The sequence below is a fragment of the Helicoverpa armigera genome, chromosome 4 (assembly GCF_030705265.1).
Source record: "Helicoverpa armigera isolate CAAS_96S chromosome 4, ASM3070526v1, whole genome shotgun sequence".
NCBI classification, from domain to species: Eukaryota; Metazoa; Arthropoda; class Insecta; order Lepidoptera; family Noctuidae; genus Helicoverpa; species Helicoverpa armigera.
In genome coordinates, this window is record NC_087123.1 from 5,996,261 (window position 1) to 6,012,821 (window position 16,561).

General features: G+C 36.2%; 1 protein-coding gene across 2 annotated transcripts; it reads right to left on the reverse strand.

Annotated features, from left to right (window-relative positions):
• Positions 1 to 2,147: 2,147 nt before the first annotated feature.
• LOC110384159 (zinc finger protein 595) lies at positions 2,148 to 5,815 on the reverse strand. 2 transcript variants are annotated; one of them, XM_021345292.3, is made up of 9 exons: positions 5,586 to 5,815; positions 5,322 to 5,416; positions 4,911 to 5,184; positions 4,614 to 4,731; positions 4,287 to 4,520; positions 3,730 to 3,877; positions 3,569 to 3,635; positions 3,051 to 3,197; positions 2,148 to 2,750 (listed from the first exon to the last, which is right to left on the reverse strand). In XM_021345292.3, exons 1-9 carry the CDS (start codon positions 5,694 to 5,696, stop codon positions 2,484 to 2,486), a joined length of 1,461 nt encoding a protein of 486 aa, XP_021200967.3. In that variant the 5' UTR covers positions 5,697 to 5,815; the 3' UTR covers positions 2,148 to 2,483. The 2 variants fall into 2 exon arrangements, with proteins under 2 accessions (XP_021200967.3, XP_021200966.3); XM_021345291.3 differs by having other exon boundaries at positions 4,614 to 4,734.
• Positions 5,816 to 16,561: the final 10,746 nt, after the last annotated feature.

Here is a 16,561-nt window from a genome sequence, read left to right on the forward strand (position 1 = left end):
AAAAATTTGTGTATGCAGCCATTGTGGAGAAATTCACCAAAAACAGATTCCGCTGGGCGAACGTTGGCGAACGTTGTCCTGGCGGAACTTTTTTTAATCCATAGACTTTAGAAGAAAAGAGATGTGTCCGAAAATTAGTGTGTATTTGTGTATAATTGATTATGTATGAATGCAATCAGTGCATGCATAAACTTCGGAGAAATTCAAGTTTCCGCTACGCGAACGTTTGGCCATTAGCTATTTTTCATATAAAGCGCTTACGTAGAGAGCTGTAGATTTTTACGTACGTTGTTTTGAATTTGTTTATATTTGTTTAAAAAACAGATTTAGAAAAAGTCGTAGGGTTTAAAAGATAAAAATATAAACGTAAAATACACTTATTAGGTCTTAGTTCTTAAAGTATGCAGTTTGGGGTCTAGCTTTTCACGTTTACACAAACCTTGTAAGTGTCTCCAACATGTTGCCAAGTATCAATGATATTCCGTTAGTAATTAAAAAGTTATAGGATATTTTACCATGAACAGATCACTGTTTACAAAGCAGTCGAATATCACGACGTTCTAAAGTAATTGCATGGTAAAATGTATGCCAATAATTAGTTTAGTCATTCAACTATTCACTTGCAAAATTTCATGTCATTAAATTCAGTTATTAAAGAAAGACAATTAAAATATCGAAACCCTACATAATCCGACCAAGTTCGGATTGCTACCAAAAAGCGGCCGTGCCATATGTCTAAGCAACGTTCTTAACTTGGAAGGTTAGTATATTTATTAATATGGTACAGTTGCGTACACAAGCGTTAGGAAAAAATAAAACAATTGCATTTCTTGAATGAAAAATATTTTTTAATAATAACGCCACTATCTACGACATTTTAGTTAAAATACGTAACGTTTATTAACGTTATTTTTAATCACGTAGTTAAGTAATTTATGTAAGTAATAATAATAAAAATATTTTTGTACACTCATATTTAAATAGAGAAGTACTTGTTAATTGAAGATTTATTTTTATCGTAGATAGTGGCATTATTATTAAAAATGTTTATCAATCAAGACATACAATTGTTTTATTTTTCTAACGCTTGTGTACGCAACTGTTCCATATTAATAAATACTAACCTTCCAAGTTAAGAACGTTGCTTACATATGGCACGGCCGTAGCAATCCGAACTTGGTCGGATTATGTAGGGTTTCGATATTTTAATTGTCTTTCTTTAATTACTGAATTTAATGACATGAAATTTTGCAAGTGAATAGTTGAATGATTAAACTAATTATTGGCATACATTTTACCATGCAATTCCTTTAGAACGTCGTGATATTCGACTGCTTTGTAAACAGTGATCTGTTCATGTTAAAATATCCTATAACTTTTAATTACTAATGGAACATCATTGATACTTGGCAACATGTTACTTACAAGGTTTGTGTAAACGTGAAAATCTAGACCCCAAACTGCATACTTTAAGAACTAAGACCTAATAAGTGTATTTTACGTTTATATTTTTATCTTTTAAACCCTACGACTTTTCTAAATCTGTTTTTAAACAAATATAAACAAATTCAAAACAACGTATGTAAAATCTACAGCTCTCTATGTAAGCGCTTTATATGAAAACTAGCTAATGGCCAAACGTTCGCGGAAACTTGAATTTCTCCGCATGCATATTCATTCATACATAATCAATTATACACAAACACACTAATTTTCGGACACATCTCTTTTCTTCTAAAGTCTATGGATTAAAAAAAGTTCCGCCAGGACAACGTTCGGCAACGTTCGCCCAGCGGAATCTGTTTTTGGTGAATTTCTCCACAATGGCTGCATACACAAATTTTTATTTACCATACACAATTATAGGACGTCTTACACTAATTATCTGCATAATTAAAATCTTTAAATTCAACAACATTCCGCTGCGCGAACGCACACCTGTGTTCTGCCTTCTAAGAATTAAATTGAATTTCTAAGAATTCTTTTTATAGCATTATCCCATAAGTACTGTATATAGGTAACTTTATTGTATCTTTGCCTACCTGTGAGGAATTGTTTGCTCGAATCAGTCATAAGCAGGAAGGGCCTCAAGGATTGTGTTATTAAGGATAGGACTAAGGAAAGGCGCTAACGAAAATAAATTGCACTTAAAACAATCAACATTTATTTCTCAAGTACATTTTTTACAAAATTCTTGGCCCAAGTTCGGCGACAACTTAAACGTCCGTTTTTTTAACAATTGATTATTTTGATGATTGTGTCTGAAAATTCAAAGTAAATATATACCTACTTGTTTTAAGAAAACTGATCTTTATATTGTCGGTGAACTTGTGCCTTAGATTAATCTTATTCAATCAATCATCATCATTTTCAATATTCACGCATTTCTTAGGTAATTGAGCTTGTTCGCGTCCGTAGGTATAAAACAAAAATGAAGTATTTACAGAACTTAATAAAAATAATCATATTATCTATATAGATTATCAATAAATTATTGGGATCTTATTAGCTTCTATCGCTTTCATAGCCATTGTGTACGCTAACGCTCCCTTAGGACTTTCGAACGGGCCTTCTATCTCTCCTTTGATAATGCCATGAGCTCGGAGCGATAGATCTCTCATAAGAGCTCTTTCTTGTTGTAACACTTCTTCGTTCATAACATGTATCGACCTTCTTTTCAGGAACACACCGTGCTTTTTCAAGCAATGCCGGTTAAAATCGTGTTTGTAGCTATAAGGCTGCGAGCAGATCTGAAATACAGTTAAACAAAATTACTTATCCAATAGAAAATAGTCATTGAGCTTTTATACAAAGGCTGCAAAGTATTTACGGTTTAACTAGGCCTTTGGCGGCCTGGCTTTCATTAGTGCTTTGTCATATTTGTCTATATTCTGGCTATCGCCAGAAAGCACTATTTCATGAGAACGGATAAAAAGTCTATAGGCTTCCGCAATGGGCTTGCTAATAACAACCTCATACGATCAGTGCGTTGAACCAAACAAATTCTTTACTTATTAAGAATAGATTATATGTACAGAATTAGTCAGTACCTCGCATTTAAAAGGTCGTTCGCCAGTGTGCACTCGCATGTGATGTTGCAAGCCGTACTTCGTGATAAACGTCATAGGACATAGCTCACACTGGATAGGTTTTACTCCGAAATTGTGTGTCAACTTGTGCCGTTCCAGTTGCGGCCTCTGTTAATAAATTAAATAAAATCTAAATGCATATTTTCGGGTACCCTTTAACACAGTGACCGAGACTTTTTCAGTTGTCGAATGGCCGAATTGACCAATGGGCAGCACGTTCACGGCTGGGTATAGTTTGGGTAACGTTATAGTTAAATGGTGCACCTCACCCATACGTAGAAGTATCAATCAATGGTAATTTTTGTAGCTAATTCAAAAAAATATGTGTTACCTTTTTCAAATTAATGTTTCAAGTCTTATTCTTTTTTAAGTTCTAAACAAAAGCTAACGGCGAACTATTCCCATAATGCTCATGGAAAAATATTAATAAATTTTAATTTAATGTACATATTGAAATAAATTAGATAGTAGATACATACCCGTTTAAATGCTTTATTGCAAATGTCACAAACGAATTTTCTTTCATCAACATGAGATAACATGTGGCTGAAACAATAAATTAATAAATTAATGATTACTTTGACTCCCTCTAATATAAGCTAAGCCCCCATATTTTTTCCTGATTTAGGTACCTACTTACCTTTTCAATTGAGTTTTGCTATAAAAAGCGGCAATGCAGTGTTCACATTTAAAGCTTCGTGTTAGTGCATGCGTCTTTACGTGTGCTGACAAAGCAGACTGCGTGTAAAATGCTTTAAGACATTGGTCACACTTGAAATTCTTGCTTCCTGAAAATACACCAAATATTTTAATTTGTACAGTTATTTGTTTCATATAATTATATAATTTTTACATTCTATGTCATTAAGGCAATGCGGCGAGTTTGTTCACTTTTACGCTAAAATATCCTAACCATTGTGAGATGATTATGAAAATATGCGGAGGCATTAGGTATTCGCCGAAGCTAGACGTGCGTTCACTATAAGTATGGGAGCATTCAGGAACGAGCGACTGCCGCGACCACAGCAGCTAGCAGCTATGGAAATGAGCCATTTCTCCGACGGTGGCATACATCGTGTTGCAAAAAATACAATAAATTAAAACCACACTATGTCAACTCTTAAGCTATGTCTACTTATCAATAGAGTTGGTATGCATTTTTACCTCATATCAGTAGGATGTAAAAGTGTTTGTTACCTGTGTGAAGTAAAATGTGACTATTTAAGGATTTACACAGCTTTCCACAGTATGGACATACAGTGACTGAATTTTCTGGAATTTTTTTCTTTCTACTTGCCCTGGGCTTCGGATTGAGTGGTTTTGATGGAACTAACCGCAAGTCTTGTATAAGTATAGGTTTTAAAGGCTTGATTTGCTTTCCATTTACATTCTCTTTCTGAGAACTTTGGTCAGATTGGCATTTCTTAGTTGCTGTAAAAATTAATCATTTTACTTATATCATGGGTAATGGTATTCAAGATAGTTTCTTCATTTTAATATTAAGAAAGAATATCCCAGTTTTACCTTTTCCTTTTTTCTTCGCAGTTTTTTTCTTCTTATATTTACGTGCAGCCAAGTTCATATCGTAGCTGAAGTTGCTTCCGGAGTCTGAGGGGTACTCATCTGCTCCAACTTCATATTCCTGCTGTAGCCGAGAAGTGAAACGGTAATTGTACAAACAATAAAACTGATAAAAGTTTCAGATAAATATGCATATTAATTATCATCTTGTATATTTATAACAGAAATTACATAAATATTTTTTTAGACAAAATCAGCACATTAGCACATTATAATGTTGAAAGCAAGACCATTACTTACGTAGTCACAGTCATTGTCACACTCTGTTTTTATGGAATTTAAAAATTCACCTACAGACAGTGACTTTGTTTTTTTATCTTCCACTTTCTTAATTGTAGTATTGTTATATGAGAGGCAATCAACACCCTCCTTAAATAGTTTGTTGGAAAGGGTTTCCATGGAAGGCATGATCGGTTTGCAGTCAGTGTCAATTTCAATTTTTATTTTGATATCACTTAGGTTACAAAAGTTGATTCTTTTCACATTGGAGGTTTCTTGTAAAACCATTTCAGACCTGAAAAAACACAAAATCAGAAGAGTGGAATGTAGAATTTAAGTTACTGAAACACCGAATAGATAAATAATTAGATCTTTCAAAATAGGACTGCACATTTTGATTTCACTAACATATGCTACTTAATTATGTTGTACCTTTCAATATCCATTTTAAATTTGTAAGCGTTGATGAGTTTATCACGACAGGAACGACACAATTGATCGCTAGAACCATCTTCATTTTGACAAACCTAAAACAAGGTAAACTTTCAAAACTGTACAGTAGTAAGTTTTATAAATTTTATTTTATAGTTAAAATAAATATGTACAGTAGTAAATATAGTTACGTTTAGTTATGTCAGGTTTACTTAAATCAGTACTGTTCTTTTAACGTTGTTTATGCATAATTTAAATACATACCTTAATGTTAGCAATAGAAAATATCATATCGGCAAAGGTAACACCGTCTGCTTTTGTGTTTACTGAGAGTAGATTTTTCATATTTCGTAAGCATATACGACATTTTTCCATTATATAATGAAATTTTCAGAAAATAGTTACAATAATTGGGATAAATCGCTATTTTTGGGATAAATTACAACAATAAAATAATAAACAGTACACAAACATTTATTGCTCTTTTTGACACTGACAACCACAGCTGACAACTACTGACAGACATGACTCATACAGAGGCAATAGTGACAAGTAGTAACGTAAATTGACGTAGATAGTGAGTTGGCCAAGTTGATTGTTAAGTTTTACTCGTCTAGGGAGCGCCTATGACTTAGTTGTAGTGCAAAATTCTGTAGGTTCTAATATTATAAAACTAAAGAGTTTATTTGAATGCGCTAATCTCAGAAACTACTGGACTGATTTAAAATATTGTTTCAGTACTAGATAGGTGATTTGCGGACAAGTCGAATAATCCGAGTGCGCGAAGTAGGTAGTTCAAAAGGGATGTGGGTGAAACCGCTAGCGTAATCTAGTATTAACGATTAGAGGTAACTAACTAGGTACCCGTTACTTGGGACGATTGTAGTTTTACAACAGTCAATAATTTTTTCAAATCGGTGCAGTAATTTTGGCGTCTTTACTGTACCTACAAACAAACAAACAGAAAAATGTTTCCTCTTTATTACATTACTATAAATTTCATCTAATTATCATGTTTAAAATATAAATAGAAACTTTAATCTTTAATGAACATAATTACCTATGTATTTTTTTCTATCAGCCACACATGCTTCATCAAAATCCATTCATACTACCTACTGGGGCCCAATTCTGCTAAGGCATTCTGCTACTAATATAAGGCCAATCCTATTCCAATGACATTTCATTGGTTTGCCATTGGTCTGCCATTTTGTCTATGGATAGTCTGCTCTACAATCATATTGCAATAGTAAATCAGTTGCAAAAAGCTCCATTAAAGTTAAAGCTTCATTAAATCTATTGCTGTCACTTTTTGACTTGTTGACAGAGAAAGAGTCAGCAATAGATTTAAAGAAGCTATAACTTTAATGGAGCTTTATGCAACTGACGGTATATGGTTCATTATTGAATTACAAAAAAGGATAAAATTCACGATTAAAAGTCACACCATTTTCTATGCAATCATTATATTTATAAAAAAATATAAAATGCGGGGTGAATACTTAGGAATCTACTTATGGAAATTCGAGATTGGAGAATCTTGGACAGAATATTCTCGATCGAAATCTAGTATGTACGTAGAGCACGCCGCTTTACGTGGGTCTGATACTGCACTTTGCTTTTTCTGGAACATCGTGAAAATAAAGAATCCGACATCAAAAAAACATCTTACTAAGTGCGAACGACAACCTATTTGTATTTAAAAAATCTAATATAGGCAGGACAGTAATTGAGTTACCATAAAACATCTCATCGGACAGAAGAAAAATAAAACAAAAAAAATAGTTTGCGGGAAATGTGTTGTCATTTGTAATCCATGTGATAATCTGAGATATTGGAGTAGGGTAAAGGTATCCACCTTTCCCACAATATTTCTGTGTAGTAATTATTATTTTTTATTTCTGTGATAAAAAAAATGCCGAAATTACCCCACCTTCAATTCTGCCGTAGACTTCTGGCTATTTAGCATAAATACCTATGGGTAAATTCACTACTGCCGTAGTGAAATCTTGAGCTGTGTGTTTCTGGGGTGCGGTTGATGAAATTCCTGTAGGATGTCTCATACATCAGAGCCCTGACTCGTTAAAGTACTCGTTGAAATAACGTGGGCAGCAGAATGAATTTGCGTGCGTAATACTTTATCGGGTTCACTTCACTTTTTTCTCCAACATCACATTTTTAGACAAAAAATACGACGCTATGAACCTATTTTAATAAATTGTTGATACTGGCTGAACCTAACAACAAGACAATGGAAAAAAAAAACTTTCTCCCTTCCTGCAACTTCTTAAAAATCATAAAATTACAAAAAAACTATTCTCACCGATTCTCACACACCCATAAAGAGCTTCTCTATGAAAAAATATATGATGTTAATTCTTTTTTTTATATCTATTTAAGTAGGTACCTACCTACATTCTTTTCTTTCTATTTTGTAAATTTGAATGCCATGGCAAGTGGCAAACATGTTTTAAGCACATATCTACCTAATTATCATCCTACATACATGCACACCTGCGTGTGTAGGTATGTACATACCTATTTATACTTACACATGTTTATGGCAAATAAATGATTATATTCTATTCTTTAAATATACCTATCTAAGAAATAATGCACATCCATCCCTTGTTGAGCCTTTTCCCGACTATGCGAAGGTCGGTTTCCAATCTAACCAGGGGCCCGATTCTCCTAAGTTAATTATGTCAAAATTGAATAGAAATCGAATCGCAATATGATCTCAATAGCCGTTTTAACCATATCGGGCATTCTGCTACTAATATAAGACCAATCGTATTCCAACGACATTCGATTGGGTTGCGATTGGTCTGCTATTTTGGTGATTTTGGTCTATACGGTACCTATGACAGAAAAGGATAAAAGCGTTTATTTCAAAGAAAAATTAGCGGAATGCCACATACGCTTCAATCGTAATCGAGTCATGATTGGATCGCAGTCGAATGTGAATCGTATGTAACTTTAGTAAAATTAGGAGCATCGGGCCCCAGATGCAGCTGATGAGCTGAGTTCCAGTGTTTTACATGGAGAGCCTACCTGTCAGAACCCCTTGGTAAAATAAGGTGTCTGACTTTCTGGATTTTGACTGTCAAAGATATTCAAATGACAGCCGGGACTCAATTTACCGTGTTTTCGGAATCACGGAAGATCTCGTGATGACAAGATGGTGACCAATCATAGTCGATCGATCTGCACGGTTTTTTACAAAGCCACGAGCTCGAAGAATTAATAGGTAGGTACTTACATCTACACAAAAAATCGAATATTAGGTACTCGATTACACTTACTTAGAAAGTTTTTCTAAGTAGGCACTTTGCACAGGTACTGGTACTAGCATGCAGTGCGAGGATTTCGGAGATCAAATAAGGCATTCGAATTATTCACATGAAAATCCTTACGAACTTCTTTTAGGGTCGATGCATGGTTCAGCCAGATTTTACAAACAGAATATCAAAAGCTAGATAACTATAGCTACTCATTTATTTTCTACATTTAAATTGCTGTCCGACAATATTATCACTAATGCGTAGGCACATTAAAACACATCCAGGAAAAACCTCTACAGTATCGGACTTGCACATGGGGCGACTGCAGAAGAAGGCAGCAAGCCGAAGGCCTTTCCAAAAGCAAAAAATCTAGATAGAATTGCAGATGATTTTACTTATGACAAAGTTACCCACATACCTACTTACACACTTTCTTACATCTTACACTATTCCTCAACCTGATACATAACCCAGACTTCTCTAGAGTTACGAGTGTTGGAGCGTTTACATTAGCATTTTTCCTGAGAGCTGTCATAATATTTATTCTATTTTACACAACGGATTAGTCCGTTACCTGGTAAAATAAACTGTTTAAAATTACTACATAAATATTTCTGTAGCAGTAGGTAAATTTAATTTATTCAGAATTTATAGCTCGATGGTAACTGTTCACCCTATACGTTGAAACCAGTGATTAAAAGCACTTTTTTGCGTGCAAAATAAATTGTTTCCAATTAAAAATGATGAATCAGTTTACTTTTAATTATTCCAGAATTTTCAGTTCTTTGAGCCGAGGTCCTTCAATTCGTCACTTTAAATGTAGTCAAGTGTACCCACATCGTTACAAAGCTAGCTAACAAGCATTTGAGAAAACTTTTCAGGTTACTCATAACCGATCGTAGGGCGGGCGCCGCCCCGCGGCGGCGCTTAGGCATTGCAGCTTTACGGTTGGGCGCATTTTCCTCTGTTGGAGCGCAGCCCTGGCGCCGCCAGCACGGTGAGTCAGCAGGAGGCCAGACTGCGGAGCGCGAGGGGCCGGCGGCGCGGGGCGGCTGCAGCGCCACGGGCAACGCCGCGTGGCGTGGCGTGCGACGATAGTGTCGAATGTGAGTCGTGTGCAGTGTAGCACGCGCCGCCCGCGGCCGCACATCGCTCATCGCGCTACGCCGCCGCCTCCCCGCTCTGCCGCACCACGCGTCCGCTGGGCGCGTCGCGCGGGCCGCGGGCCAGGCCCGCGAGCCTGCTGCTTCTGGCCGCGTGGCTGGCGGCCGTCGCTGCCGAGCTCGCCTGTCCGCAGGATCCACCGGCGGCTCAGATCGCGTGCGCCTCCTGCCGCTCCTACGAGAACGCGCGAGAACACAGCCTCCGAGTGATCCGCGAGAGCCTGCTGGCCAAACTCGGCTTCACTCAAGCCCCGAACACGACAGGGCGGGAGTTACCAACAGTGCCGGCAGATATGATGGAACGCTTCGAGCGCCGGAAGCCGCCACCCGGCGTGCAGGCCGATGCACCAGCTCCGACCAGGACCTTCGTCACTCACACAGAACCGGACGACTTCCTCGCAAGGACCGACAATGTCTTAATTTTCGCACGTTAGTACATACTTTATAAGAATTAAGTTCGTAGCAAATAATTTAGTAATCAGTTATATTTTGCTTTATAATGTCGACACATACTTAACTAAGTTCGATGCCCCTAGTCTAGATAGAAGCACTAGCCGATTTGTAGGTTCATAAGACGGTCAAACTATATTTCATAATTGTCTTCATATGGTGCTATGTAACTGTGTAATTATTAAAGTTAGAAACATATTATTTTGTAAACGAAAGAGTGAATTAGACTTGACGGATTTTGGTTGACAACGGCATAGATCATAGTGGCTGTCTAGAATTTTGGCGGCTTTACGCGTGCCCGGCTATTGGCATAGCCTGCGAAGTTCATTGACAGGCACGTGTGCAGCCTATAAGTGAGTAAGGCACTTCGTGGTCGCGTCACGCACAGCAAATTTTAATTAGCCAATGATTGGTTCAACTTCAACGCGTATGTTATGTGCCATTGTCTATAGAACACGACAACTTGAGATTGCTATCGCGATCGTCTCCTACAACTTTTGAATAATAAAATCTGCAACGGTCAATGTAAACGTCTCCTGAGAATTTAGGTATCTACTTAAGTATTCTAATTCAAGCAAAGTCAAAGTTGTGTACTTCACGACATGAGTGAATTTGTACTTAATTGATAAGGACTTGATTCGTCTACGATCTTACAAGCTTGTCAGCATCATGATAGACATGCGGCGCTAGTTTTAACTTTGTTGTGCCTGCTTTACTTTCTACTGTTTAGTAAATATAGAAATTATATCGAAGTTGGAGGGTAAAATTGTTGTAATGCGAAATAACAGGGCTATCAAAGTTCAGGCTAGTATGTAATCTGGTAACGTGAGCGAGGGGCTTCGACCGCTGACGATAACGTTAACTCCACTGCCACAGCGTACAGCTTACGATTAATTGAACTATTTTAGTATAAAAAAATTATGGCAATATGTTGGCTCTCGCCAACACTTTGTACATATGGTTTAAACTACAGAATAATGAAACCACAAAAAAGTTCCGCTAGTCGGGGCAATAAACATTCTTTGGTAGTCGTTCAAACATGGAGTAGCAGTAGATTAAGATTTTGTATCGGTATGTTGTTAATTTTAGTTTCTAGCTCTTGACTCCAATAATAACGCTCTCGTATGCTAGTGCACGCAAATTGACAGTATAGTTTCTTGTCTAAATTGTATTATTTAGATACTTACTTGTCATTTTGTTGGAAGTCTAGTAACATTGCATTAGTGCAAATTATTTGCTTGTTAATTAGTATTTTTTCGACAAAGGTCAAAACTTGTTTTTTCTGGTCAGCTGTTATTCCCACGATTATAAACGACCCAGAGCACAAGTTAGGTATAGATCTACGTTATTTATAGCATATTCGAGCTGATAAAGTCACCACTAGCGTTCTTGAGAGCGCATACAGAAGGTGCAAGATATCAATGTAAAACATACTCTTTTATGTTTACAAGTTTGGTTTATATTGTGCAAAATTGACATGAAAATTGACATGAAAAAAATAATTTAGTGTGCGAGAGATTCATGAGAGCCTTTTTGTGTAAGGTGTTTTTATTTGTTAATTTTACTCATCTTTTGGTAAAAGTGCGTGGCCGCCACCACAAAACTTCACATAAAGTTTGTAACATTATCAAATAAAAACTTGATCGCATGAGAAATTGCACCTGTATTACTGTATTTCAGTTAAGGGCCTATGTAGTTAAAACAGGGTCCATATGAATGAATTATAAAATCTTCGTGGATAAGTTTTTACCCGAATTGTGTTATGAACGCTAATGATGATAATTATTAGGTTCATTGTTTCATTTCCGTTATTACTTAAAAGTTAAACTTTCTGCAGTAGAGTTGCTTAAATCTGCGCTTATTTTCGTTGATTTTGACAGATAACTAAAAAAAGTAATTTTCTCATTGTACAGATTTATAATTCGGTGACAGCTGATGCCCTTAGCTGATCGCAATTGCCAATCACGGATTTGACGTAGAGTAGGTGAGTACACGAGTAGGCGGTCGACGTCTCTGTGTCTGCCATTCGCGCTGGCCGAGGAACACTGCCCTCGACTCATATAATCGACGTGCAAACGCACCGCCTCCGTTTAACTGAATGACACAATTCCTGACACATTACCTAATCTCGACAACGTACGCTACCACAGTTTTGGGACCCCGAAGATCCCAATCTGTTAGACGAAATTGCTCTACAATTTTTTTTCCGGATAATTCTTATGGCCACCAGTTTCTCCCACTGTGTGACATTTTTAAGAGGAATAGGCCTACCGGGGAGACCTCTATAAAAAAAACGCACCTCTGGTTCTTACCTCTCAGGTGGTGTGGAAAGAGGACCGAAACTATATTTTAATTTTAACTAACGCAATAATTATTACTTACTGCATAATTTCTGGTACAGTACCATAACTTTCGATCCTACTGATTGATTTCCCCTTGACCCACAGGCAACATCCTGCCAAAATGATGACTACAATCGATAAATCAGTTATCGCATCACTGCATCTACGAACATTATTAAGATATATTGTCGAAAAATTGGTATATCTTTCATGAACTGTAACGTTGTCAAATAACCATTAATTTAATGTACACATGTGCTTATTACTTTTATAAATATAATCATTTCTTATCATGTGTAGCAAGGACGCGACACTGTTACGAGTTTAAATTTAATACATATCTTAAATACTTACCTACCTACGGTTTCTGCATTTTTAAGAATTTATCGTTTAACTTACTGACACAGATATAACTGCGAAAGAACCAATTGGCACAATAATTCGATTACATTAAATATAAGCTAAATATCATTGAGTTCCAAAAAGAAAATGTGTCTGTCTAATAAGATCGGTTAATTGAGAGTTTGAGTGCGGTTGGCAACAACTCTACTTCCCACTAACGATCAGCTGGGTGCGAGCACACTTCACGCAATTAGATGAGTATCTACGAATTAAATTAGGGATTAGGATACTATAGAGACTATTAGTAAAATTATTTCATTTTTTTCTCATTTTTTTTTTACTTAATAAATATTGAGCCCATTTCATTCCAATTCTATTACCCATTATCAAATCTGTAATTCCTAATATTCAATGCCAACGAGAATATCCTAAAGTTATACTTTTGTAAGTAACTTGTATAACGAGCATTGATCATTTAATCCTTACGTGACCTAAAAGTTACTTATCATTATCGTTAAAAAAATAATCTTATTTCTGCAATGTAAAGCATATATTTGCAGTCCCGTCGTCACGGAGAGACACAAGACTGTCTCGCGCGCGTCTGACAAGTGCGTGTCAACGAGACGGCCATTTGCAACGATCGATTGTTTTGGCTGCTGGCAGTCACCTTAATTGCTCGTGAATCAAGATGACTCGAGTGCTTTAGTATGGAGTGATCAGGACTCGGTAGTTTTTAATAAGTTTATACAATTCTGATAACTTGATATCATTTTATTATGCATCTGGAACATTTAACTATACTATTGCTGCTCTACGACGACGTGTACCTATATATTTGTTAACCTTTAATTTTATCTCCTGAAATTTTTTTTCAAAAGCAGGTTTAATTATGAAACGATTTGCTGGACACTTTTAAAGATAAATAATTAAACACTTTGCTAACGCTTTTGCAGTTTGAAAGTTAAAGCAACGTTAAAGATGCGTTAATTAAGAAGTCGTACCTTTTTTTTTTTTTTGGCTGGCAGAACATAGGCAGAAACTACGAATAATTCTGCCTGAGAACACTTTATGCAGATGGATTCTTTAATACTCCTTAACGTTTAGGTATTAAAAAAGCATTAACTTTCCCATTAATATTTGCTTACTGGAAAGATTGAGTATTTCATGATTAAATTATACGATAAATGATTGTATTTTCTATAGGCACTGGTTGGCTGTAAATAGACCAACAAATAAATAGTTAAATAAAAATTAGAAATAATCGACTAAAATGCAATAGTTAAGTCCAGTACCAACTTAGGTACTCGCCCCATACACGTACGTAATGTCAAATTCTTATTTCCTGTAAGCAAAACAAAAGATGGATAGGATATTAGGAACGGCTGTTATTAACGTAGGTACTCACACAGGAGCTCGTGCAATTGGCTGTTGCGTTTTAGTAAACTGTAACATTCATTTAGACACATCTGGTTATTCCATGCAATAAAATATTTAAGTATTTCCAGCCGTCTTTCTACTATCCTTCTTACTGACTATTTATGTCTTGTGCTTAAAGGATGTTTTTATGGTTGTGCGAAACTGTGAACTCACGTTATTACTTATAATATGCAATAAAAATAATGCTCTTACTGTTGTCTATTACAAAGATAGGTAGTGTTTTTTTTTGATACATTATTTTTCAAATATAAAACTGAAAATGCCAATAATCAAAACTAAATTGAAGTCATACGTTGCCGAGTTGCTAAATGCTACATAGAGCGCAAGTTCATTCATTCACGCTACCTCGATACACAAAGATAGCGGATATCTCAAGTATGAAAAGCACATCCGCAGACTTAATAGAGGTACAAACAGCATAAAGTATGATGTGCAAAATTTATACGCAGCTGAGCCCGCATGTGTCGACCACCCTCGCGCTTTTGCAACAAATCCTCGCGCTAATGTAATTGGTAGGGTTGACAGCTATAGGGATGGGTTCAGAACACTGGGCAGGATGAGGTTTAACTTTTTGTTCATGCCCACACTGCACGACTACGCACGTGATTGCTTATTTGGCACAATAGATGATACGTGTGCTTACACTGCGGAGATTTGGGACGCATCCGTGTCTTGTACTAGGTCATGTCTATATTACAGTGCAAATAGGTAGATGAACTTATACCAGCACGTACTGTGATATTTAGATGCAGTTTTGAAACCAATGATATTATCATAATGATAGCTACCTGTGTAACGATTAATTTTACAATTGAAATTATACGGAAAATGTTACCAGTCTATCGATTACAAAGAGACATAATAAGCAACAATGGGCTCAATGTTTTAAGAGCTTTTACTATCTCATAATACAAAGGCCTGAATTATCCTTCACACAAAGCTATCTTAATCCAATGCAGTTATCTAACTATCTTCCTATATATAAACTCTACAGAAGATGTATTAATTAAGATGCAATTTGTTATCATTAATTGGTCTTCTATTTTGTGTGGTAATGTCTTGACGTTTTAATTTATTGTATCGATCATCATCAGTCATTCAGCCACAGTGGGTACTCCGTGAAATTAAAACAATGTAGGCTGTTATATCTCATCATATCTACAAAACGTTTGATAGGTCTGTCTAATGTTTTGTATGAATGACTGTGACCAACGTTTGCGGGCCGGGGTTATCGCTAGTAAATGTGATAGTTTTGAGACTTCCTTTCACTATGCAAACAACACCAGGCACCTTGACACTAGAGGTTGTTAACCGGTGCATTAGATGGGGCACAATTGAGGCCAGTGTGTGAGCGAGTTCAAGAGCAATTTAGGTTCCGTAGGTCAGTTCGCCGAAGGTAACCTTGACATTGACTACAATAGTTACACCTGAAATGTTTGTTTTTGTTGAACTTCTTTTGAAAGCGATCGTTTTATTTAAAGGTGACGCTCATTGCTCCATCCAAATAAGAATTGGGTACTGATAAAGAAAATGCCAATGAAAATTTTAGACATGGTTAGAAAGATTTGTCCTGTTTAGGCATATTACCTATTTGTAGCTAAGTGTACCCACAAACTATGAAGTGCACATGCTTAGGTACTCATATATCATAGGTATTACCAGATGCTGCAAACTAGATGTCTTGATAATAAGTATTTGAATTGTATTTACTCATCATATTTGTATGCAAATAATGTTGCACTTCGGTGTTCATCTTATCATAGCTCATATCAAATAAAGACTACTTTTTGCATGATTAGGTATGCGCCATATTAATTCTGTTTGAACAACTGAGTAGCAACAGCACTTTACATTCACTTCAATTTTTTAGGTACCTACTAAGGAAAGTTGAACCAACTACCTATATTAAGTTACATGAGTAAAGTAAGTACAACCTCATAAGTGAGTGTTTGTAAGCATCTGAACAGCAGCTGAAGTAGGTAGGTGGGTACGTAGTGTTTGAAAATAACTTGCAGCATTGGTCGCGACGGATTTCCAGGAGACAGAGAGACAGACAGAAAAAAAGGAACACCACGTAAATTAAGCGGGCGGAGACGTTGCGCGTGCGTTGCCGTTTCATTCAGGGCTGTTTTAGGTCTTATTTAGTACCTACCTTTGTTGCTGTCTGCAGTTATTTATATCCTGAAGTACAGTAAATTAGTATCCTTTGATGTATCAAAGGA